This window comes from Siphateles boraxobius, unplaced genomic scaffold, assembly GCF_051911475.1.
Source record: "Siphateles boraxobius isolate OS27281-9 unplaced genomic scaffold, OSU_SipBor_1 32, whole genome shotgun sequence".
NCBI lineage: Eukaryota > Metazoa > Chordata > Actinopteri > Cypriniformes > Leuciscidae > Siphateles > Siphateles boraxobius.
Genome location: NW_027508942.1, coordinates 3,154,460 through 3,180,642, shown reverse-complemented (window position 1 = coordinate 3,180,642; position 26,183 = coordinate 3,154,460). Strand labels below are relative to the sequence as shown.

Here is a 26,183-nt window from a genome sequence, read left to right as displayed (position 1 = left end):
TCAAAACTGAAACTTCATGGCTTTTTTCATGATAACAGATGTCTAGGGGTTATGAAACTACCATTATAAAATTTCAAAACAGTAGATCCAAAGAAAAATACACACAGCCTGCATAAAGTAGCTGTGCCTGATGTCAGAACTACTCAGTCACCAATGGTGGGTCACTCAGAAAACAACAGGCCAATCAGAAGAGAGGCTCATGAATATTAAGCAGACCGGCCAAAATCGACCTGTTCTTGGCAGAGCCCCTGAGAAAGGAGCTGTAAAAATATATTGAGATGGTTTTTGGTACTTAAATCGCAAATATATATTCTTAAGGACATCAAGACCTAAAATAAAACTTCTGAAAGTTGTACAATATGGGACCTTTAAATGTCCTAATTGAACTAAGGCCTAATCCTGACTTAATCACATGCATGCAGTCTACATTTAGAGGTAATCATCACTCATAGTAACAGAGATGGCTTCACCGTAGTCAAAATGGGCTTTCAATAAAACTAGACTGCCTATTCAGTAGAAATATAATACATATGTATATATTTAAAAACAATTAAAAAAAATCGTCTGACTAGAGAAAACAGAGTAAAAAGACTTTTGTCTTTTCTTTTGCCAGATGGGTAGGAAAACTTCAGCACCCATAATGCACTGGGCATGTTGTCATCCAAGGCCACTCCCACCAGTCTGCTATGGATACGCTTACCAGTCAAATACCGCCTTGCTTTAGTAGGAAATACTTCTTAGCAAACTTATAGTCATTATGGTGTCGACTTGTTTTGTTCCCGGGTGCAAGAATTCAAAGAGTAAATGTTTTGCTATCGTGTGCAGGTAAGAAAGCTGTTGCCATAATGTTCCATTATAAGTTTAGACGAAGTACGATACAATTTTTACAAACTGAAAATTGTAAATTTGATTAACATGCATGTGTAAATCAAAACAATTAATAATACATTCAATAACTCAAACCACATGGTCTTTTTTCCTAACACATTTATTATTTTCTGACATTTTTATTCTCTTTCATTCTGAGATGATCTGTGGAACAAAAATAAGAAAATTTACAAGAGCAACATGCAAAAAAAAAAGTTTAATCTTGCAGCTTGCAATTAAGATAGAAGATGAAGGTGGGTGTTTTTGGGCAAACGTACTCATTTCAGCAAAAGCACTTGGTGGGCAATATGGAAAATCTGATCACTTTTACAAATATAAATGACCAAACTACCTGGCATGATTTTGGATGATTATACAACTGTGCTAATGAGATATTGGAATCAGATGTATAGATCTGTAAATCAGGAGAGATGTCCTTAATAACAGGAGGCTTGTGCTGCAGGTCGTGACCCACGTTGGTTTCGTCAACAGCTTTTAATGAGCCGCGTGTTTTGTTCAGTCTATCGATCAAGTCTCAGTTCAGCAGCAGAATGAGGAAACACATGGACCTGTGCTGTTTGTGAGCCAGTGTTTCAGAAGGATAAGAAAGAAACAGATGCAGGCGTTTTATATTTGAGCGGAATTTCAGCTTCATAAGAAAAGACTCTGCAATGTAAATAAATACATAAATATATCAATATAGAATAAATACATAAACCTCGTACAACAGTTGTTTTTCTTCAACAATACATGGGGATTTTGTGGCAGCATCTGACACAAACAGATGCAGCTGTTAAAAAAAGAAACAGGCTAGAAGGCATTTTTTTTAAAGAATAAATGCACATGTTCAAATGTGTTCTTGTTCTAAAGCAAACAATTTCATTCTAGCGACTAACAGGTGACAGTAATTGTCTTGTGTTGCTAGCAGACATGCACTCATGTGTTCTGGAAAGAAAGTGTGGCTTTTCAGAGCATGAAATGAAAACAAACCTGGCAGAGAAGTTGACCCTTGTGACCACAGACTAATGAAGCGCTGGAAACACAGATATGAATCAATCAAATAAAAGCAATTGCAAATCAGGCCAGAAAAACTAAAATAATGTCCTTTTTTTCTTCTATGGTTTTCATCTTTTAATGGACTGAGCTGGCTAATTCCACAATAAAAGCAGATTCAAGATGGAAAAATATATAAATAAATAAATAGAAGTGTTCTTTCAGTTTAATGGCGGTCCCCTGTCCTTCATCAGTCTGCGTGTGTATTGTCTGAAGGCCTCCGTGAGCTCAAGAGGCTTTTGAAACGCAGTAGGGATGTGGTACTTTGTTAGCTGTAGATAAGAGCACAGAGTTGTGTGTGCTTAGTGAAGTCTTTGATTCGCACAAACTTCAGAAATGACAAAGAAATGAGGATTCGCTTTTCCTGAAACATCCTAGAGCAATAATCCATCACATCCCACTAGGAGGAGGTTGTTTGAAAAAGATTTTTTCCATTAAACATGTGCTGTTCACCCTAAGACTCACGACTGATTGATGAGCTAATTATGGGTTTTTAAAGTATCAAGAATTATTAACCCTTTCAAATATTTTAACATTGAAATGGCATTGATGAAATACTAGCGGAAACCTTCGGTTCCTCAAATAATGGTCTACGGTCAGACATATGAAGTATTTGTGCTTGACCATGTTTTATTTTATTTTAACATAGCTACAAGTAATGCAGCAAAACTCGACATTACCCGTAAATGTGTTTTCCAGATGAAACATGAAACAGCTGGAGATCTTGTTTCATTTTTGTGCTCAGGGTTAAGAAGTATATTTTTTCATGTATGTTTTCATTTTTACAGTATGTTTATTATAGCTTCTGCAGAGGACTGCAATGAACTGCAGCTGCTTTTAAAACTTTAACCAATGCTATGAGACTTAAGCCAGTCTAAAACCCAAAGTATATTTCAGTTTTGATGTGAATGCTTAAAGTCGTCATGAAACGGGAGTTGCGCTAGTCTTTCCTTCCCTGTTGTCGTATATCCAAGTGAAACGGCTTCTCGAACAAGGAAAAATGTAGGCGGGACTTGACTTTGTCCATCAGGAATTGATTGGATGGTTGTGGTTTGCTATTGGTTGATCTCATGTGTGAGTCACAGGTTGCCCCGCCCTCAGAGAAGAGAAGAGGTGTTGTGTCAAGAGCGAGAAGCCATTTTTAATTAAAGATTATGAGGGCAGTGATAAATCATTTATAATAAACACTACAACAACAAGAATTGTTCTCGGAGATTTTTGGTACACATGTATGGAAGATTGTTTCTGCTGGTAATTGTGACTTTTTATCTCACAATTCTGACTTTTTTTCTCACAATTGTGAGTTTACATCTTGCAATTCTGAAGTCGCAATTGCAAGTTATAAAGTCGGAATTGCAAGATGTAAACTCGCAATTGTGAGATAAAAAGTCGCGTTTATCTTTTAAAATGTTTTATTCAGTGGTGGAAACAAGCTTCCATACACATGTCCTAGCATGTAAGTAAAAAACCAAGTATACTTAAAAGGTTGCACTGCATTTTGTTAGATTTGAATTCGTATCAAGTGTGACAAATAGAAGATTGATACGCCACTGCACCTCTTAGCTGAATCAAAAGAACGCAAACTTTAAATCTGCAGGATTGCAGTAATGTGGAGTAGATTGCATATCTTTTACCTTTTTGATGTATAGTTGAAATATTAAAAATAGACGCCGCAGAGTGTGATGTCATATTGCAACTATTTCAGTGTCCATTGAAATTTCGCATCTTGAAAGTCTAGTGGGACCGCGGCTAGCCAACTTTTCACCGTCTTCGAGTGTCGCACTTGGCCCCCTAGTGGTAGTTTAAAATGAACTATGAAACTGTTTGTGAATCTACCGTGTTTCTGCTTGTGTCTCCAGTGAAGGAGCGCCACAGCCTGAGCATTCACCCTCCACCTATTGACCATGCTGAGGTTAATAAATACTTGAAAACATGCATGAACATGAAAAATGTATAATTTAAACATAAATTATTTTTTATTTATTTATAACTTCCGTTCTACTGAAGCAGTAGGTGTTCAGGATAAAATTATTGATAGTTTTCGAACCGGGGGAACAGTCTAATGCTGTTTTGTTGTACAATTTGAGAAAATGTCATGAGAAATCAGGTCTCCATCAACTATCAGTTAAAGGACGATTTTGACAGATTTTTGGCTCTGTATTGTTGCAATTTCATTATGTAGATTAACAATGTGTACTCTTTCTCCATGATTCCTGCACCCAGAAATCCCCGTTTATTTGTCACAATCTGGCTGTTAAAAGATCATATACTAGTAACATTGTAACAATACAAGGCTGATTGAATATCGGCAAAAATATACACAAATTCCATTAATTTTGAGTACACACAAATTATATTAATTTAAAATATGCATACAATACATAATACATACATAATGTAATGTCTTTCGTTTTACAAACTATTAATAAATAATAATAATAAATGAATTAACTTACGTAATTACATTAAAGATCGTTGTGAATACATATAGGGTAAGTGTATATAGTGTGTAAGCTAATCAGGCTAATTTTGTATCTGTGTGCCATGCTAGTATGTAAGGTAACTAAACAGATATTAAATGGTTATTATAACGTAGTTCAAATTACATATAACGTGATTTTGAAGTCATTTTATTCTGGCACGAAGGAGAGTACACATTAAAAGTTGTGTCAGTCAGTGGTATTACTTGGGGTCCTAATGGAGACCCAATTTCCCTTGACACCAGAATCTGCAGAGGATCCGACCATTCGAAGTAACAATTTGGGTCTTTAAAACACGGCTTAAAGAGATACACAAATTTAGTGTAATGCTAATCAGGTCAGATGTATCATAATATTAGTAAATGTTAAGATTGTTTGCACATGTGCAGTGATGTGCCTTGAATATTCACATGCTCATAGTTTTTTTTATATATAAGAAAATAGCTTTACTTTTTGCAAGCAGAGATTTTGCTCGCTCTAGATTCCCAGGTGTCTTAGCTTTAGCTTCATTAGTACAGCAACATGTCTTCAAGACAGATTTCCTCTGCAAAGCCCAAAGCTTGGGTTTGACACATAAATACATCTGAATATTTACTGAGGCGAGCTCTGTGCAGCTTTTGGAGGCTAGCTCAATTAACACTGAAGACTAACATTGTAAAACCCTATACCCATCAGCTCCGTCTCCTTTGGTAGGACCTCTGTGAACATGAGTGAAGTATTATGCATGTTGTAATAGTAAACTAAAACTATGGATTCTTACTTTAAACTGAAGTACAAATACAGTAGTTACATTGCTTGCTCTGTTGAACGCTAGATCACTTTATTTTAAAGTCTCTGATTGTTCATCTTTAAGTTATATTTACAACGCATGTCCTAACAGGAACAATGGACACAGAGGAACAAATTCAAGTGCTATTCATATAATTTAGGTCTTAGTCATGAGGACCGTGTTACAACCTTGTAATCCCTAAATCCAGTATAGCAGCTAGCCCTGGTATATGATAGAACTGGTTTAATACCGCAGAGTGACGCTGAACTTGTATTGAGGCAAAATATCAGTAGTGCTGTGCTAGCAAGACAGTGATGTAAACAACAAAAACAAACTTAATAATACATATTATATAAAAAAAGAAGACATTCCCTTCTTTATGTTTAAGTATCAGTCTGTAAGACATGAAGGAACATTGACGTTCTTGAACTGATGACCATTCGCTCTTAGTCAGCCTTTGAGAGATTTTTTGTCTCTTCTTAATGGAGAGTTCATAAAATCCAGGAAGCGAGCAGTTATAACAGTTCTCAGATGTTCCCTCATCAATATACACCACTATTTTCTTTCAGTCTCGGCGTGGCTAGCGCCTTCTGGTTTTGTTCTCGCAAAATACTGATGATATTGCCTTTAAAAAGACTATCTGTGCTTTATAATAATAGGTCCATCTTGTTAAACTCATTTAGTTGTGGTTTACAGGAAAAAGCATCCAAACTGTACAAAAATGTGGTAGTTGGTAATAACTCCCCGCCTTTCCCTTTTGGGTCCTGCTGGAAGCATCTCTGCAACACAAAGTAAGAGGAGTATTCAGTGGTACATCTGTACAGAGCCACACTTCTGCCACTTAGCAGGGCCAGATGCGTTTTAAACACATGATCTCGTGTCCTTCGAAGACCCCATATTCGCTCAGTGACGCCGTGATTAAGTCTGAAAAGATTGCTTTTTCATTACCGCCGTTGAAGCAGATGTCAGATCTCCACGTTTGGGTCTGTGAAGCCTTTCTTGCCTTCATTTACCAGGACAGGTTTTTCCGTCCTTGTGTGCCACACAAGAATCTGTAATAAAAAAACAAAACACATTATGGTTTATGGAGTGGAGAGACAATAATTTGTTGTGATGACGAAGTGCTTCACAATGCCGGGCCAATGACGTCATGGTCTTTTTTTAAATGTTTTTATATAAAAGTACATTGAAATTGCAAGCAATTTATTATCACAAGTAATTTATTATTTAGGAAAAAAGAATCACAGTGGGTTCCCTGATTGAAGCCACTTCCATTTTTATTGCAGTTCCCTTTCGAGAGGTCTCTCCTATTGCGTAAGTAGCTTACGCTATGGGAAAACTCCTTTTCTCGAGAATATTGAAGTCTTTATGTAAAACGCATTGCAGCTGCACAGCTGACAGCAATGAACGAAGGCAGCTCGGTCATTGGCTGTGCTGCGGCAACTTGCTCGAACCAATGACGGGGCGACTCTGAATGCGCGACCAATGAGCGCGCTTCGCGCCCGCGCGCGTCAGAGCCCGCCAAGATGGGCGTGGCCAAGAGCTATATATTGGGCGCCCCGTCATGAGAGTTCTTTAGATTTAATCTCCTTCAGCGAACACCTTCTTCGCTGGATCCTCCGGATTATTGAAGCTTCGCCGTCGAAAAGCATACCAGCGGGATTTGCTACGAGGACGTCGGCACCTTCAGCCGCCTTCTAACGCGATCCTACTGAGCCATCCGGCGTACTGCTCACGCAAGTATTTACATCTGTTCGCTCTGCGACACTTGTAAAAGAGCAAATTTTCCAAGGCGTTGTTTCAAATGCCTTCCTGCGCGTCGTGCAGAGACCTTCTCCCGGACGGGGATCGTCACATCATCTGCGCTCGCTGCCTGGGCCGGGACCACGCAGAAGCTGCTTTGACCAAGGGCGGATGCCCCGAATGTGACGACCTGGGTCTCTCCGCACTGCGGGCTCGCCTCGCCGCTTTCGCCGTGAGCGAGCCCATCGCCGCCATCCCTCTGTTCGAGCCGCGCACTAAGAAAAAGCGCCGCTCACAGAGGCTTCCTGAACCTGAGCTCAGTGACGTCACGCCGAGCCAGTCTCCGCGTGCTTCACCGCCGCTCTTGCCTTCCCCACCGCCGGTTCAGTTCACCCAGCCGGACCCACACCCCTCTAGCAGAGCGGTGGGCCTTGTGACTTTCGGCGCGTCCGAGGACGACGGGGGAATGGATGACAGCTTGTCAATCGACGCTGCATCGGACGACTGGCCGGGCTCCACTCTCGACCCCGCCCCGTCGACGCTAGCTAGCGCGAGCGGGGGCTCCACCATGGATAGCGAGATTATCCGCGTTCTCTCTAAGGCCGTGGAAGACCTCGGGCTCGATTGGTCTTCTCCCGAAGAACCAACCCGGAGCCGACTGGATGAGTGGTTTCTGCAGGGGCGCCAGCAGGCCCCTCGGCAAAGGCCTTCTCCCTTCTTCCCGGAAGTTCACGACGAACTCACCAAGTCGTGGAAAGCCCCCCACTCTGCGCGCCTAAAGCCTTCTTTTTCTTCCTCGCTCTCCTCTGTGGACGGCGCGAAGGAAAGAGGCTACGAGGGAACACCGCCCCTCGAGGAGGCCGTGGCCAATCATCTCTGCCCGCCCTCCACCACCGGATGGAAAGCCAAAGCTTCCCACCCCTCGAAGCCCTGCCGCACTACTTCAGCTCTCGCCGGTCGCGCCTACGCCGCCGCCGGCCAAGCTGCATCAGCGCTTCACTCTATGGCGGTACTTCAAGTGTTCCAAGCCAAGCTTCTCCGCTCTATGGACGAGTCTGGCCCCGAACCCGAAGCCTTTAAGGACCTACGCAGCGCGACTGACATAGCCCTGCGAGCCACGAAGGCCACCGCCCAGTCTATCGGCCGTGCCATGGCTAATTTGACTGTTCTCGAGCGCCATCTGTGGTTGACTCTGACTGAGATGAAGGACGCGGATAAGGCGCCATTTCTCGACGCGCCTATCTCCACCAGCGGGCTGTTTGGACCGGCGGTTAAGGGTTTCGCCGAACGCTTCACTGAGGCCCAGAATGCTTCACAAGCTATGCGGCATTTCCTGCCCAAGCGCTCCAGCTCATCGCAGAGCAGACAGAGGCCGCCGCAGCCGCAGCGGGCTAGAACAGCCCCCACCGCCTCTCAGCCCGCGCCTCAGGCTGACGCTCGACGCCGCTCGCGCTCTCACAACCGCAAGCCGCCTTCTGAGCGACGGGGTCCTCGGCCCAAGATTGTGCTGAACCCCGAGCCTCGAAAGCCGTCCTAGCCACAAGAATGAAAAGAGAGAGTGCGTGTCTCGCAAAAGCCGGACCACTCTCTCTGCAAAAGCTCAAGCATTACCCAGTCCCCTTACAGGCGGCTGGATATGTTCATACAGCAGTCAATGGGCCAGTCACAGAGCTCGCTCACCTGCAAACAAACGCCGTTTTTACGGCGACGCACAGAAAACACAAAAAGAGTCTTTTTCTGCCTGTGTCACTAAGGGTTCACATGTCCACAAGGTGTGCATTCCCAGATACTGTCAAAACAGTGCCAAATTCATTCCCAGCTCAAGCTGCGCACCCCATGAATGTAGATCACGTGCCTACGGTCATGTACGCACCACTACACACAAGCACTGTTCACACAGTTATAAATTCATCCCCAGTAAAAGCGGGAAACATTATAAAAGTGACGCGTGTGCCTACCACTGTTTATGCACCCCCACTTATAAACACTGTCCTTACAGTGTCAAACACAACCCCAGCCCAGGCTGCGAGTTTTACAGACACAGCGCGCGCTGCTGTAATCACACACGCGCCCATTCACTCAGCTGCTCAGCGCGCGCCCGCGCCTCTGAGAGCTATGAGCTCAGGCGATTCGCTGGCCGGGTCCCTGCGTCACAGCGGCCCGCCCCTAGCCTGTATTCAGCCCATATCTGTACACGCAGCGGCATGGGAGAATATTCCAGATATGCCGAAATGGGTATTGAATATAGTAAAGCACGGATACTCGCTCCAGTTCGCTCGCAGACCACCACGTTTTACGACTGTGGTCGAGACGAAAGTGAGAAAAGAGTGCTCACATGTTCTACGCACCGAGGTGCGCAAACTAATAGAAAAGGGTGCTGTGGAAACTGTTCCCCCCTCTCTGAGCGAGGCAGGTTTTTACAGCCGCTATTTTCTCGTCCCGAAAAAGGATGGCGGTCTCCGCCCCATCCTAGATCTCAGACACCTGAACAAAGCACTAATGATTCGCTCGTTCAGAATGTTAACAACCAAGCATATCCTCGCGCAAGTACGCCCAGGAGATTGGTTTCTCTCAGTGGATCTGAAAGATGCTTACTTTCACATTCCAATAGCGCCTCATCACAGGCCGTTTCTGAGATTCGCTTTCGAGGGACAGTCGTACCAGTACACAGTACTTCCGTTCGGCCTGTCCCTGGCTCCCCGTACATTCACGAAATGTATGGATGCAGCACTTTCCCCCCTAAGGCGAAGGGGAGTGCGAATACTGAATTATCTCGACGATTGGCTGATTCTAGCACAATCAGAGAGTCAGTTAATAACACACAGATCTTGGATTATCAGCCATTTAGAATGCCTGGGTCTAAGAATCAATTTTGCAAAAAGCATACTATCTCCCAGCCAGAGGATTTCTTTCCTGGGAATAGTTCTAGACTCGATGCAAATGACAGCGCGTCTCTCATCAGAGCGCGCGCTCACCATCCGGCGCCTTGCAACATCATTCAGGGCGGGCGCGCTCGCCCCCGTCAAGCGGTTTCAGAGGATGCTCGGTCTCATGGCCTCAGCATCGGCCGTACTCCAGCTAGGATTGTTGCATATGCGCCCTCTCCAACGCTGGCTCAAGAGCCGCGTCCCTACTCACGCGTGGCGTTCGGGCCACCTTTTAATCAGAGCGAACCACGGCTGTATAAAAGCCCTGACGCACTGGAAAGCCGCCGACTGGTACCAGTCAGGCGTGAGTCTGGGTGTGAACACAAGGAGAAAGATGATAACGACAGATGCCTCCAAAATAGGTTGGGGGGCCCTTTACGAGGGCAGGCCTGTCTCCGGCTTTTGGTCAAACCCGGAGAAGCGCCTACACATAAACTGTCTGGAAATGAAAGCGGTCGCTTTGGCTCTCAGAGCCCTGCTCCCACAGCTGAGAAACGAACACGTCTTGGTCCGAACGGACAACATGACGGTAGTATCGTACATAAATCGCCAGGGTGGACTCAGGTCGAGCTCCATGCATTCAATGGCCAGGAGACTCATTTTATGGTCCCAGCACAACTTGCGCTCGCTGAGAGCAGCGCATGTGCCAGGTGCCCTGAACCAGGGGGCGGACATGCTATCCAGAGACAAAATTCTCCCAGGAGAATGGGCTCTCAACCCGCTGACGATTCACTGGTTATGGAAAACCTTTGGCAAAGCGGAGATCGACCTCTTCGCCTCCAAGGAGAACGCGCACTGCCCTCTTTTCTTCACGAAAAGCATGGATGCGCTCGCCCAGAGCTGGCCGAGCCGTCCCTTATATGCCTTTCCCCCGATCGCGATGCTACCGCAGGTCATCAGTCGGGTCAGAGAGGAGAAAGACGCAGTGCTGCTGATAGCCCCACTCTGGAAGAACCAAACATGGTTTCCAGATCTGATGCAAATGCAATCTGCACCACGGCCGATTCCACTGAGGCCAGACCTCCTCAGTCAGGCCAACGGGATGATATTTCATCCCCGCCCCGATCTGTGGGCCCTTCATGCATGGCCCCTCAACGGGTTCCCAGGAACCTCACGAGCGGAGCACTAAAAACCATCGCTGAGGCGCGGGCGCCCTCCACGAGACGCTTATATGCCCAGAAATGGAAAGTGTTCAGTGTCTGGTGTAATGCCAAGGGCCTGAACCCTGAAACATGCGAGATTACGAACGTACTCGCTTTTCTACAAGGGCTTCTGGAGGCGGGCCGCGCCCCCTCCACGCTCAAAGTATATGTGGCGGCCATCACAGCATCACACGACCCTGTAATGGAACGTCCATTGGGAAGAAACGACCTAATTATTCGTTTCCTAAGGGGCGCTAGGAGGATGAACCCTTCACGCCCCCCCTCAGTGCCGATCTGGGACCTAGCTACTGTCCTAGACGCTCTTAAAGGGCCTCCGTTCGAACCACTCCGAACCGTGCACCTTAAACAGCTCTCGCTCAAGACTGCGCTCTTGCTGGCACTCGCCTCGGTCAAGAGAGTGGGCGACCTGCACGCGCTTTCGACAAGCGCTGCCTGCCTAGAATTCGGACCTAACGACTGCAGGGTCGTCCTTAGACCGAAACATGGGTATATTCCTAAAGTGCTCACCACTCCCTTCAGAGCACAGGTTATCTCCCTAACTGCGCTATCGTCCCCAGCAGACGAACACGACGCTAATCTACTCTGCCCCGTTAGGGCTCTCAGAGTGTATTTGGAGCGTTCTGCCCTATTCAGACAGACAGAACAACTGTTTGTATGCTTTGGCGGCCGTACGAAAGGTTCCGCCGTTTCAAAGCAGAGAATCTCTCACTGGATAGTTGAAGCTATAGCGCTGGCTTATGAAGCTAAGGGACTTCAATGCCCCTGGGGAGTCAAAGCACACTCCACCAGGAGTGTGGCTTCTTCCTGGGCATGGTCGAGCGGGATACCGATCGAGGATATTTGTGCGGCGGCAGGCTGGGCCTCACCGTCCACATTTATCAGGTTCTACAACCTACAGGTCCCGACACTGCATTCCAATGTACTATCAGCATGATGCTAGTTGAACTACGAGTTCGTATCTAGATTATGTATGTGCTTGTGTCACACTGAGCGCCTTCTAGCCGCTCTGTATTCTTTCCCACATATAAAGCTCGCCTCTGCCGGCTAGTTGGATGATAACTTTGCTTTTTTAGCTCAGGCACCTGCCTCTGGCTATCATAAGGCGAAGTTCAGCACGCACGGCGTTTTGCATGGTGTTCCCATAGCGTAAGCTACTTACGCAATAGGAGAGACCTCTCGAAAGGGAACGACTCGGTTACTAACGTAACCTCGGTTCCCTGAGAGGAGGGAACGAGTATTGCGTAAGCTGCCGTGCTTGTGCTTGGTTAGTTCGCTTCAGTCGTTTTAACCTAAAGAACTCTCATGACGGGGCGCCCAATATATAGCTCTTGGCCACGCCCATCTTGGCGGGCTCTGACGCGCGCGGGCGCGAAGCGCGCTCATTGGTCGCGCATTCAGAGTCGCCCCGTCATTGGTTCGAGCAAGTTGCCGCAGCACAGCCAATGACCGAGCTGCCTTCGTTCATTGCTGTCAGCTGTGCAGCTGCAATGCGTTTTACATAAAGACTTCAATATTCTCGAGAAAAGGAGTTTTCCCATAGCGTAAGCTACTTACGCAATACTCGTTCCCTCCTCTCAGGGAACCGAGGTTACGTCAGTAACCGAGTCGTTATGTTGCTTCAATTTCCGATTTTGTTCTCATGAACACATGGGATGGAAACGGTGCTTTATTTGCAAATGTTTTATGTGATACTTCTATTTAAATTCACAACTTTGGATAGAAACATAGCTTAATAATTGGATGATTTTAATTTCTGAATTCATATACATTAAAAAAAAGAAAGAAGAAAGAGTGCTTAGCCAAGAAAAAATGATCAGGTTGGCATAACTGTCTTTGTCATAGTCATCTCTTAGTTAAGTCTTGTTTTCAGAATATTTTTTGCTCCGTCTGTCTTTCTATTCATGTTTAAGCTCACTTTCTACCCTCCTACACATTAACACTCACAGCTATAAAGTTCCTCCTCAGCAGAAGAATACCATCCAAATATAAGTATATATCCACATTTAGCATGGAACATTTCTCTGGATGCGGATCTGAAGTGCTGAGGATTTTTTAAAATCTTATTAAATGTGTATATTTTATCAATAAGTTTAATTAGAATAATAAGACACTTTAGGGTTTTTAGTTGCTACCAATCAAATGAAATCAGTATCAACAAAATCCATCTTTCCACTGCAGAGGAAACACAGAAGCTGCATTTGAAGCGGCATTTGTAGGACACTTTGGAAAGGGGATGCTTTTTATAGGGGCATCCCAAGCAAAATTAAATATCTGAATCCCTTCACAAAGGGCCCTTTCACAAGTCTGTTAGCAACATATGATAATCACTTCAAGGAAGTAATTTTATCGTTTTTGGTCATGTGACCCTGGTTAGCGATTCCTTGCCATTCATTTTAAAGCTAGATGGCGAGAGAGATTGAGTTAATGTATAAACAGCAATAATAACAAATTCCAGTTGTAAGAACGGAATTGGTGATGGACACCGCACTGTTTTTATGGTAATATTCCAGGTAAAGATAATGAGGAAACTATTATTTTATTGCTCCCTTCACCAAGTGCGTTCCAGACGGTTATATTTTGACATGCAAGTGCTCATCTTCTTCCTCCAAAGTCTCCACTTCAGGGGCTCTGCCCTTTGGAGTGAGTAGGGCAGGGATGGGCAACTCCGGTCCTCGAGGGCCACTGTCCTGCAGAGTTTAGCTCCAACCCTGACACAAATTATTTTTTAGTAATCCTGAAAACATTGATTAGCTTGTTCAGATGTGTTTAATTAGGGTTGGAGCTAAACTCTGCAGGACAGTGGCCCTCGAGGACCGGAGTTATAGATGCTCATTTCCACATGGAATTCACCCACTGTCTTTATGAATGGCTCATTGAATCACACGATTCATTAAAAAACACTGAATCATTCAGTAACGCTGTGTGTTACTTGGATATGGCAACTGTTCTGCTGTGGCTTTGTTCAGAACTAATTTCTTTGGCGAAATGGAGAAAAAAACGCCAATATTGTGTCTAAAATGTAAGTCACTTATTATTAACAACCTGTTAATTGAACAGTTGTATTAAATAATTTTGCAATCATGATGGAAAACACCACTCTTGGTCATGAGATGTTGCTTAACTATATAATGTTATAAATGTAGGCTACATGTTATAAAATGTACAGAAATGTGTTTCAATAAGCTTCTGTGAGTCTCTTTGTGTGTGTTGTTACACATATTTCTTCTGATTTCTCCACGAGAGTCTCTCGTACACACAGGCTGGGCGAGCGAGCCTCAACTCAATCAATCGCCGTTTACACTGGATGTAATAAAATCAGAATCATTCTCGCCAGAACATTTTTGATGACTGAAGTTTCAATGCTAATTTATTTTGTGTTATTGACGTTTTAAACTAACTTCTTGTCCGGTCGGGCAAGTAAAATCTCTTTTTACTCTGCCCCTTCAACAAATCCAGTTGTCCTGGACAAGCGTTAATGTCAAACACTAATTGTGCATTTTACTCTACCTATTTATGTCATCAAGATGAAGTAATCAGAACAAAAAATAATCATCTGCCTCATTAAACTACCCGGAAATTGTTTTGAATGTCCAAAGGAAGAAACACTGTCTGACTCATCTTTTCTTTTCCATCTCCCTTGTTGATGTCTTTCAGAAACCAGCGTCATCCTGCTCATGAATAATTTATAATTGTGTCGAGATGGGCCCCAACTCCCACTTAGACTGCTGGCGGAGGTTAACAGTCCCACTTGCAATAATAGTGTGTTTGTTGAGTTGCTCTGAATGAATGAAGTTCAAGGAATGATCTAGAAACTAGATTAGATGTGTATTTGCACATCTATTCATATCTTTGGGGTAGCAAGTCCAGGAATTGGTTCTGGTTTGTCTGTCTCTAAATGGTAAAATCCTGGTTAAGTCTTGACTTAATACAGCATCTCTAAGCTCAGTAAATTCAAATAAAGCATTAATTAGTTAATCCCTGCACGCAATCACCAATTAGCCATTTTACACACTCTAACGCACATACACAATTTTGTGTCAAGCATTCACATATATAAGACTTTCCAAAGTGACAAATCATGAATACAACAGCAGAAGTGATTCATCCTGCGAGTCAGTAACATTAGAAGCGCCGCAACAAATTGTTCCAGAAATGCTGAGAAAATATAAGCTAGTTCATAAAGAGTGAAACTGTGATGCAATAGTGAGAGAATAGTCGTTTTTTTTAAACAGTTGTCCTTGGGTGTCTTTTAGAAGAGAGGGACTTGGCTCTATGTATTAAATGAGTAGTTAAACTAAACATAAAAGCTCATTATTTAATCAGCTCCATAATGTTCCAAATGCTGAAGACATGAAAACCACTGGGTCTTATTCACTAATAATTGTGTGGATTATTTAGTACTTGTAAGCACAGGAGAATTTATCTTGAAAAATGTCAGCAAAACGCCTTTTATACAGACCTCTCATTAGCCAGCTGTACGTAAGTGTATCTGCATTGTTATACAAAGAAACCTTGCAGCTCGAGCTGTAACACAGAACTCTTTCACGGTATATGATTAAATATATTTAAGATGAAATATCCAAGTCATTTATAAAGAGTATGTTGCTCCCCTTCCAACACTTAAATAAATAATAAATAAATCTAAATAAATTTAAGTCCAAAAGTTATTGGTGAAACATGAATTGTTTTAGTATGCAGATTTCATGGACATATTTGTGCATACACACCACGCATAGTGAATGTGAATCTTTCCGTTTGTGTTTTGCTGGAAAAACTGCACATGGGTTTGGAACAAGGACATGAGAGAGTAAATCTCCTCACCTTAGTGCAGTTGGCCGCTTTGGGTTCCAGGTCACTGAGAGTGACCAGCTCTCTGAGCAGACTGCTCTCCTGGTAGCCTCCCTTCACCCCTCGTAACTTGAAGTAGGCCTGAGGCTTAAACAGAATGAGCCGCAGGTTGATGGCAAACCCTGCCATATCGATGGCAAAGGGCCGATGAGGGTCGAATACTGTTTTCCAACCGTACACTTTTCCTGCTGCATTAACCTTTGGAGACTCGTACCGTAAACCTCCAACAAATGCTACAGGCCACACTGATACTTTACGAGTTGATCGCATCTGCAGAAAAGAGAGAGATTATAGATTAGATCTTTTTGCTCGGTTACTGTTCTTTAGGGTACCAAACCCTCATGTGATTTTATATATATATATATATATATGTCTTATATCAAGTGTTGAATAATATATATATATATATATATATTTGATGTAAAGAAAAATTTCCCCCCACCATCAATAAATTTTATACCGGTATATATATATATATACACACACATACATACATATACACACACAGTATTTTTATATCTTTCCGGCCCCAAACTTTTTAAAGGTAGTGTAAATCTGTAACTTTTAAAATTAATTTCCTAAAATGTAATTATTTTTTTAATATATGAAAGAATGTATCAGGAAAATCACATCGTTTTCAGGGACATAGGAACAGGTATTTAAGAAAGTTCGATTCCGTTTTGTGTTTTGAACTGAAATAAAGTACCCCGGGGCACTTTCATCCCTGTTGTACAAAAATGCCACAAAACATTCATCATATCCATGGCAGTTCAGCTGCTGTTTATAGTGTGGCAGCACAGGCACAGGTCTGATTAGACACCTCAGGACTGCAGATCATGTTTTGGACAGTGTGGTAATTCACATACAAACAAATAGATCATAACAGCAGGATTCATCCTGAGCAGGTCACAGGAGGAGTACAAGGACACCGAAAGACGGAGAATAAGCAAGAAAGAGAAAGAGGGACAGATCCGCCTTTAATCTTTCTGCTTCAAACGCTCCCTTCACTTCTACATCCAAATGCTTTGTGTGCCATCCAGCGCAAGTGGTCCACATCATAAAAGGAAACTGCCTAATGAATAGTGAAGGCTAGAGCGGGCCAGAGGAGCAGTTGTCTTTATACCCATAATGCATCTTCCACTGTATCCAAGGGGAGCTTTTACAAAGAACTACAAAAGGACTAAATTGAAAGGTACACTGTCTCTTTCTAATTTACGAAAACCACTCGCTGTCATGTCTGTAAAATGAAAAAATAAATTAAGACTAAGCTAAATGTAAAGGATGGATTTGCTGACTGAACTGTTATAGGCTGTCCACATTGATCCACATCTAGCCCACGTAATTGACTGTGACCCTTCCCCAACATATCAGGCATTAAGTGAACAGTCCTGGCCAAAATGTCACCCTCAATCTGATTACTTCCTGAGCTACTAATATTATATTGCGCCACTGCCATTTTTTATTAAAGAAAGAGAGGGACCTTCTCTGTACCTGTTGGCGGAAACAAAAACCATTGGAATCGGAAACTGTAGAAAAGGATGCATGCTCGTTGCAGATCCGGCATTCATCTTTTCTAAACTAGCTGTCATTGAGAGGGCTAAGGCTGCCCTAGTTTCACATTATGAACGGCTGTTTTCTGCTTTTTGCCTCGCATTTAAAGTGCTTCACGCTGATTTCTGAACTGAGGAAAAGGAGAGAACCAATAGATGGTGATGTGAAGTGGACTTATACCATGAGAAGCAAAGTTTTAGAATCGCTTGTTCAATCTGACATTTATGTGGTTTCCAATTTTTACTTTCAACAAGCAACTTATTATATTTAATTATTATTATAATATGTTTGTATGGTTACATTAACACAAGCATTTTCAAATTGGGTCAGAATGGGGGTGCAAGACTGTATGTGGAAAACTTGAGAGAAAAGAAAAATATATTTTTGTTTTGTTTAGGGCTGTCAGTATTAACAGTAATAATATTTTTTAACATGCTACTTTAGAATTATATTTATTGTAAAAAGTGCTTTACCAGTAAATACGAATTTATTGATTGCAAATGTTTCTTTTAAGGTTTATAGATCTAACATTTTCTTTAATAATGGGCATAAATTAGACTGTCAGCTGAATACTTGTCACTAGTTGCAGGTAAACAAACAAAGATAAAGAAGGTTCCAACATGAAACTTTAATAACAATAATCCAAATGTCAGGCGAACAGGATTGAAAACACATTTAACTGAGACGTGACCAGACACTGAATGACGGTGAAGGAGAAACTTAAGTAGTGAATACAAACGAGGTGATTAACGATACACAGCTGATACACATGAACTCATAATGACAGAAACCATGACGACCAAGGAGAGGCGGATCTCAACAAAGGAACTGAGATGAATGAAGATAAACTAAAAGTCCATGAAAACTAAACACACTGAACATAATGGTTGCAATACTAATGATACCAGATAATATTTTTAAGGGATAGTTCCCCCAAAAAGGAAATCCTCCATTCAATGCTATTATAAAGCTTGGAATAGCCAGGGCATTTTTTATTATTATAACTCAGATTATATTCGTCTAAAAGAAGGATGTCATATACACCTAGGAAGGCTTGAGGGTGAGTAAATCATGGGGTAATTTTAATTTTTTGGGTGAACTATCCCTTTAAGGATTTGCTTCGGCTACTATACTGCTACTGTATTGATGCTAATTATTTAATTTGATAAATTAAATTTGTGTTTATAATACACACTTTTTTGTCACACAGTATAAAAGAGTCTTTGTACATGGAAATGTATAGTTGCCATTATGTTGTAGAAAGTGCATTGCATGGGAAATTCGTATCATACGAATGTGTCATTTAGATTATGGTGTAGATCATGTGACCAAAAGTGAGTGATGTCCGAGTGGGTCAGTTGTTTAGTCTGTAATTAACTTTCCAACACTTTGACCTTTAAAAGCATCAGATGTTAAAGTATTGCATTAGGAGACTAATCAGTCAATCACAAATATGTAGAGCCACTGTCTCCCATAATGTGACATTTTCCTGTGTTTTGTATAGTTGCCCCATACTATGCTGTTTTTTTACTGTATGTTTCGTTTTAATTTTGTACAGAGTAGACTTTCTTCTCATCCACTTTTTTGGGAGAAGGCCTGACCTAGACGTACATGCAGATGACTCATTATTCAGAATAGGACATGTTGAAATGATTCTGTCATGTCAAAGTAGTCACCGAGGAGAGGGAAAGTGGCCTGTGTCCCTTGAGCTCAGAGCACTTACAGCAGAGTCAATAGTGGAATAGAAAGCCAGGAGATTGGGGGTAAAAATACACAGCCTCTGTAAATAAAACCTTGCGTTCAGAGTGCCTGCCTAGGCATTTTTTTATAAGAGCTTAATAATTAATAAACACTGGCAGGCATGGTTGTTTTAAACAAGGCCAAATGCATAATTCATGAACTGTTACTATATATTCATTTCAAAAGTTTAAAGGTATTACCGGCTCTTCTGTGTGATGTTTTCTCACTGTAGGTTACTGATTTTAGGCCACACCGACTATTTCTCTTTTAAGTTAGATAGGAACAGCCCAGAGTGGGGTTGAAACTAGTTTATCTTCGGAATATTGCTATTTAAATACATTATATTTAAATTATAAACTCTGGTACATTTTCTAAGATTTAATATTTAGAACAAGGATTTTTCAACAGAGTCCACAGACCATAAGGGATCTGTGGCGGTACAGCAGGGAGTCCGCCAATTATTGTTCGATCTCCAACTAATTTGTTTAAAAATTAAAATGTGCATCAAACAAAGATACAATATTAAGTTAACTTCAATGAAAGCTGCAGTTAAGAAGCTAGATTTTCATAGTCTCTCCCATATTAAAATTTATAATAAAATTAGAATGTAATTATGTGGCTCTATAGATCAGCACTGATTAAAGTAAGCATCATAACAATCATGTTATATATGGTACTATATGAGTTTTATTAAAGGCCAGACCTAATTTAAAAGGAAAATGAGTTGCAAACTCTGCATGCTATTGCAAAGTACCACTCTATTGAAAGTAGCCTATGTTAATTATATATATTAATCTTTTAAAATGTACAACCCACATATATCAACAAAAATGGCAGCTTTTGTTCAACCATAATTATAGTCTTGTGTCTTTAGTTGCCAGAGTTTCAGAAGTATGTGCCTGATCATTTTTCACCACCCACCATCAAAGATTTTTCTTGTCAGAGCAGCGTCTCAAAATTCAGGGGATTTGAAAGTGTTTCATGTGATGAAGGAAGTCCTGACAGGTCTTTACCAACCTGTAGCATTACAAGACCCGAGTAAGTGTTACCCAAATGTGAAAATTCTGTCATCATTTACAAACCATGACTTTCTTCATGTTGTACAAAGCCTGTATGACTTTCCAAACGTGTTTTCCAAACCTTTATGACTTTCTTTCTTCTGTTGAACATAAAAGTAGTTGCTTTGAATAATGTTTAGCTATTTTTATCTATATGATGAAAGTCAGTGCATTGATCAATGTTTTGATTTAATTAAATATCTGTTCAGATTGAGTCATAAGGATTATTTTCACGCTCTTATGTCCTTTATTGGAGCCTAAAGAGTCCCATTGACATTCATCATAATGACAAAAGCAGCTGAAACATTCTTTAAAATGCCTTCTTTTTATTTTTCCACAGAAAACCATGAAGGTGAGTAAATTATGAAATACATTTTTGGGTGAACTATTAGGAATTAAAGTGCCCCTATTATGCTTTTTCCATGCATTGAGTGCATAATAAATCTGTTTGTGGATGTAAAAAGCTCTGTTAAGTTGTAAAGATCAAAGTGCATGACAAATAAAGTTATTGTCTCCTAAAAGAAAGAAGCAGTTCTGATGCCGATTCCAGCAATTCCAGTCTCACTTCCTGATACCCATGTAACAATTGAACAAATATGCAAAACGCCAACCTATGGTCTACATTGGCTGCCCGCAAACAACTTCTACTTTGACCCCCAGCACTGTTAATTATGTAAATGATATAAACAATGTAAATTAGGAACCTTTAGAATAGCATTATGGGACACTTTAAATGAATGAATATTTCGCTTTCTTTGAGGATGATTTGCTGTATGTAATATATGGGAATGTAATACCCTAAGTCAAATGATCATGCACTTGAAGCACTCAAACAAAGCTATTATTTAATCAATGGAGTAAGACTACTTACAAGTGCAGTCACTTACCAACATCAATTAATTGATGTGACAATAAACAATTAATGTATTCTTTCAGATGGAGGCGACTTTTACACCGGTCTTAACTCACCTCCTCAAACAGCTCTAAACTGTACGTATTATCATCATCTGCAAAGTAGACGATTCCCGCCTGGCTGCTGTTGGAGTTGAAGGTCTCCCGTAGCCATCTCAGAGCCAGGTTCCTCTGCATGGTGCCACGTGGAATCCTGGGATCTCTCGTGTCCCCTCGCAGCTTGTAGTTCCTTGGGGTCTCCACATTGAGGTGTGTGTAGTTTAGCCCTGTTTCCCTCAGAAGCCTCGTGACCAGAGGGGTTCTCCTCTGCGAGTCCTCCACCAGGATCCAGTGCAGGTTGGGCACATGAAGGAAGGTGTTAGCCAATCGCGTTAGCTCTGCCTTCTGCACCGGGCGGCTGTATGTCGGGGTAATGACGTGGATGGTGGGCAACACATCGGACCAGGGTGGAGGTCTTGTGTACACATATTCTGTACGGACCACCTCCACAATGTCCTTGTCCTGTGAGCAGTATTCCTTTGAATCCGTGGCTGGGCCGTTCTCATGCCTAGTCTCCGTCCCGTCATCTGCCAGACAGAGACAGAGAATTAAGACATTAGCGCACTCCAGGCTGCTCTCTTTATGTCTGACGCATGCCTCAAACCTTAGAGGAGTACCTGCTAGCCGTTGCCCGTGGATGGTAAGTCGCTCTGGTATGATTAAGATCTCTTTTACTAGATGGCGACAGACTGGAGAGGGTGAGAGCAGGAACCATAATACAGGAGATCATAATACCGTTACTCTATAGTTGTAGATGGCACTGATTCAAACCCATAAAGCACAGGTTCTGTATGATTTGCTCTAGAATTCTTTACAGGATAGTTCAGACAAAAATGAAAATTCTCATGTCATTCCAAACCTGTATGACTTTTTCTTTCGTGAAGCGCAAAAGGAGAAATTTTGGAGAATATCTTGGCATACTTATAAAAAGTAGCACCATAAAAGCACATTAATATAAATGAATATTAATGCTAATAAAAGCAACAGTAATGTCAATATGACTCGCTTTATTCATGACTGTAGAATTAGGCTTCTAAGCTGTAGTTGCTTTAGGCAGAAAGTCATGAATGTTCGTGGGATTTGAGTGTTATGGCGGATGATCAAATTTGGTGTTTCTCATGTAAAGCAATTGTTTGGCCTTAAAAGACTGGGAATGCAACCTGGGTGGTTTAAAATATGTATAATCACGCATTTTAAATAAAAGTGTAAAAGGGGGAGATCAACTATAATGATGCAAATTAATATTCTTGAATTCTTCTAAAAAATGACTGTAATCAGCAGTAGAAATTGTTAAAAAAATTCTGACAATAAAACAGAACTACTTGTTTAGTTAGAAACATGGTTTTGAAACAATTCCAATGTCTATGGCATGTCTCCAATGAGGTCGACAGAGTTTAGCTCCAACCCTAAATAAGCACACCTGAACAGCTAATCAAGGTTTTTAGGACTGCTAGAAGCACACAAGCAGATGCATTGGAAAAAGTTGGAGCTAAACTCTTCAGGTTTGTGGACATAATTGGAGACATGGCAACATACTAATGACCTTAAAAACCTAGTAACTTTAACTGCATCTGAAATCGCATCCTGTATAGTAGGTACTACATTTGGATTGAATCTACATCTGCCATGTTATCACTCTCATGCTATCTACGGTGTCAATAGCATCGCTTTTCTCATCCTCTACCGTGGCCTCATGGAATAGTAAAGTGTCCATTTGATGTGCACTTCTGAATCAAGACCTGCAAACTCCTCAGAGTAAAAAAGATGACAGTCTCGCGCGGGGTGCAGGGGGTGGGATGGTCGGATGGATGGGGGGGTCCAAAAATCTTAATTTTTGAGATTTTAATATGCAAACGACACATTTCTGAGCGCTTTATTAAACAGAAATTTGCTGTTGGTGTATTAGCCTAAAACAACATGCTCGCCAGATTGTCTATCTAAATAGCCCTATGTTGTTAGAAATTACTGTTTACCAGGTTTTAGGTCATTTCCTTGATTTAATTTGTTTTATTCTTTTTTTAAATTAAAACTAACATCATAAAGTATGATTTTTTTTTTACTTTGAGCAATTCTGGAGCTAATTGACTCTTCTTAGGAGCATATAAAACAAAACAGCTCCTTGGAAAAAATGAAATGTAATATTGTAGTAGTTATAAACAAAGGTTTATTTTAGTTCAGATTAGTTTGAGGGCAGCAATTGTATTCATAATGTCAAAATAAAACCGACGTAATGTTACTTGAAGGCATTCAAGTCATTATAGTTGAACTGGTGACCCAAAGGTTGCTGGTTCGACTCCAGTACCGGCAGGAATATGACTGAGGTGTCCTTGAGCAAGGCACCTAACCCCCAATCGCTCCCCGGGCGCCACTCAAGGCTGCCCGCTGCTCCGGGTGTGTGTATCCACGTTTGCAGTGTGTGTGTGTTCACTACTCACTACTCTGCTCCTAATGTGTGTACACTTACTTGGATGGGTTAAATGTAGAGGTCAAATTCCAAGTATGGGTTACCATACTTGGCCATCACGTGTCACTTTCACTTTCACTATAGCCTACTATTCCTGCCAAACTTCCATGGTTGCAGTTAGTGTTACTACAGTAAATCCATGGTGAATGTTGCTGATCTGTGGACACTGGATAGTTAATTCATGGCATAATGTTTCTTCCTGGTTTCCACTTCAGTGCTGTTTTATCCGTTAATAACGGACAAATGTGAATGTTTCTCACTAGATCTCGCAGGAGTCGCAGCGATGTTATTACTTCTGTGGCAAATTCAAATGCTTCCTTTACTGGATCTCTTATTAGCGCTGTGTAGTAACAGTGTCGCTTGATCAAGATCGGCTCGCGCTACTTTGGTCCAAACTAACATTTGAAATAACGAAATTTTGGTCAGCAGGAAAAATGGCGTACCCCCTCCCCTAAAAAAAACAACAACTCACCGGTTCTACACGATTCACGTAAATTACCCAATTGACCAAGAAAACGGCGATTGTCGCCGAAAAGCGACAAGTTTGCAGGTATGTGAATCTCTAGGTAGTAGTAGGTCATCTGGGTACTTTTCAACTACCGTTTAATGAAAACAATAAATTAGGATATACTGTTTTTCACCTATATAGTATTAAAATTGGCATATTTGAACACAAGGTTTGATTTGTTGGTTTATATGTGTTTAATTGGGGTTGGGGCCGAATGACCTTTGCGTCAGTCTATTAACAGCAGAGTTTAAAGAGTAATTTCAGAGCGTTTTAGGACATAGCGGTACATTCTTCAAATGTTTCTCATTTTTTTGTTCCAGGAAATAATGCATTTTCAGTTTTGGCTGAACTATTCTGCTAAACCTCTGTGTGATTAAATGATCATGCAGGAATGATGTTGCTAAAATAATTACAGTGTTACCAAATATCTTCTACAATATTTTCATAACATGATGGTGTGGGCAGTTCCAGCACAATCCTGCTGATAGCTCATTAAGGGCAGAAATGATGGTGGCACCTCACATATCAGATCTTTATCACTGTTCAATTAGTGCCCTGCTCTCACTTCAGACATTTTAGCACCAGTAGATTAGCGCACTCCATTAACAGTCCAGATGTTCACTGCCTCCTAGGCATCATACAAACCCACGTTAATTGCTTCATAAGTTCCATGAATTCACATATGTAAATCTCCATAAGCTTATGCTATTGACATGCATTTATATATATAGATGTATAAATCTTCAAATGCTGGGTATCCTACGTATCTCCCTGTAGGTTGAGCTAAGGGTGGTCAGTGACTAGTTGTTTGTTGTGAAGCCATTAGATTGGCCCAAATGCCCCATAAATAGCAGGCTGTGTACATATGGTGTATGTGAATCATCCACTTAACTAAGTGTTTTAATGTGGGCGCTAAAATACATTGTAGACATGCAAAATGTTCATTTTGACCTAAAGCCACCAGAAATGCTCCTCAGAGAGTGGTTTTATTGGTAAAATCTTCTGCAGTTGAATAAATGAGAAGCTGCTGGGTAATTTCATTGGAGTCAGTGGACTTTTAAAGTAAGGTTTATGAACTCAAACTCAACTAATGTGTTAAAAAGTGGGATTTGTTTTTATCCACACATGCATAATGATTTTTTTCTAAATTAGTTCAGATGAAATAGCACACAGCTGAAAGACAAAGTACACTTGTTCAACTCACAGATTTGTGATTAGTTAGAGAGAAAACAAATTTGTATTGAAGTAGCAGGAAAATAAAACATTGTTTGGCACTTCCTTTTTAACGCTCTTTTAAAAAATAAATTTGCAGTGAGAATAATGATATGCAAATTTATTTTCTAGCATGACCATATTCAAGTGAGCACTAATAAATCGACTTGCTGAGTTCACCAAATAATCTATTAGGCTTTGTGCAGAAATTTGTCCCAGTTTTGACTGATAACAAAATTGGCACTGCAACAGCACATATCGTAAGAGAGGTTGGTACCCTTTCGGATGGCAAGCAAGGGGGCAATTGCACTTTGGTGCCACACAGTGATGAGGAGGGTCCATGGTAACACAATTAACACGATGGCAAGAATATCTCTTCTCTTCGGCATCTCCAGGGTTGGTTCTATGCCTGGTCATTACCTAAGACAGGGAAATAAAGAGAGTCAGACAATGAGAGAGAGATTGTCAAAATATAACTTTACTGAACATTACAGAAGCATCATAGATAAGTTACTCAAAGCCTTAACATAAAAATTGTAGGTGAAAAGATTGTGCATGATCCTTGTAGGCATTATAATTTATATATATTTATATTCCCACATAAAGGCAACATAATTGCAAAAAACAGCAATTTTTGCTGTTGACTTGCCGGTTTATGTATCGGTAGAGCCAAATGACAGTATTTAATGCATGCACTACTGGTTTGACAAATACAGATGAACTACCAAGTGGCACAAACGCTTAATTTTTTTTAATTTAAACTGTATAGGATTGATTTTAAGCTTCTTTTATTGGTTTCAGAGTGTATTATTTTAAGTGTATTTTTTAAATAAGCAAATAAATAACCAT

General features: G+C 41.4%; 1 protein-coding gene across 2 annotated transcripts in view; it reads right to left on the bottom strand.

Moving 5' to 3' along the window:
* Positions 1–1,067: 1,067 nt before the first annotated feature.
* The window catches only part of b3gat1a (beta-1,3-glucuronyltransferase 1 (glucuronosyltransferase P) a), a 95,256-nt gene continuing 70,140 nt past the window's right edge, over positions 1,068–26,183 (bottom strand). Inside the window, exons 4-9 of one of the 2 annotated variants that reach the window (XM_077194543.1) lie at positions 25,612–25,754; positions 21,768–21,839; positions 21,169–21,677; positions 15,824–16,120; positions 6,118–6,221; positions 1,068–5,948 (exon numbers count right to left, since the gene is read on the bottom strand). In XM_077194543.1, coding sequence (XP_077050658.1) covers positions 6,135–6,221; positions 15,824–16,120; positions 21,169–21,677; positions 21,768–21,839; positions 25,612–25,723 — 1,077 coding nt within the window. In that variant the 5' untranslated portion in view covers positions 25,724–25,754 and the 3' untranslated portion in view covers positions 1,068–5,948; positions 6,118–6,134. The remainder of the gene's footprint in view (positions 5,949–6,117; positions 6,222–15,823; positions 16,121–21,168; positions 21,678–21,767; positions 21,840–25,611; positions 25,755–26,183) is intronic. The other variant, XM_077194544.1, reaches the window with a different exon arrangement.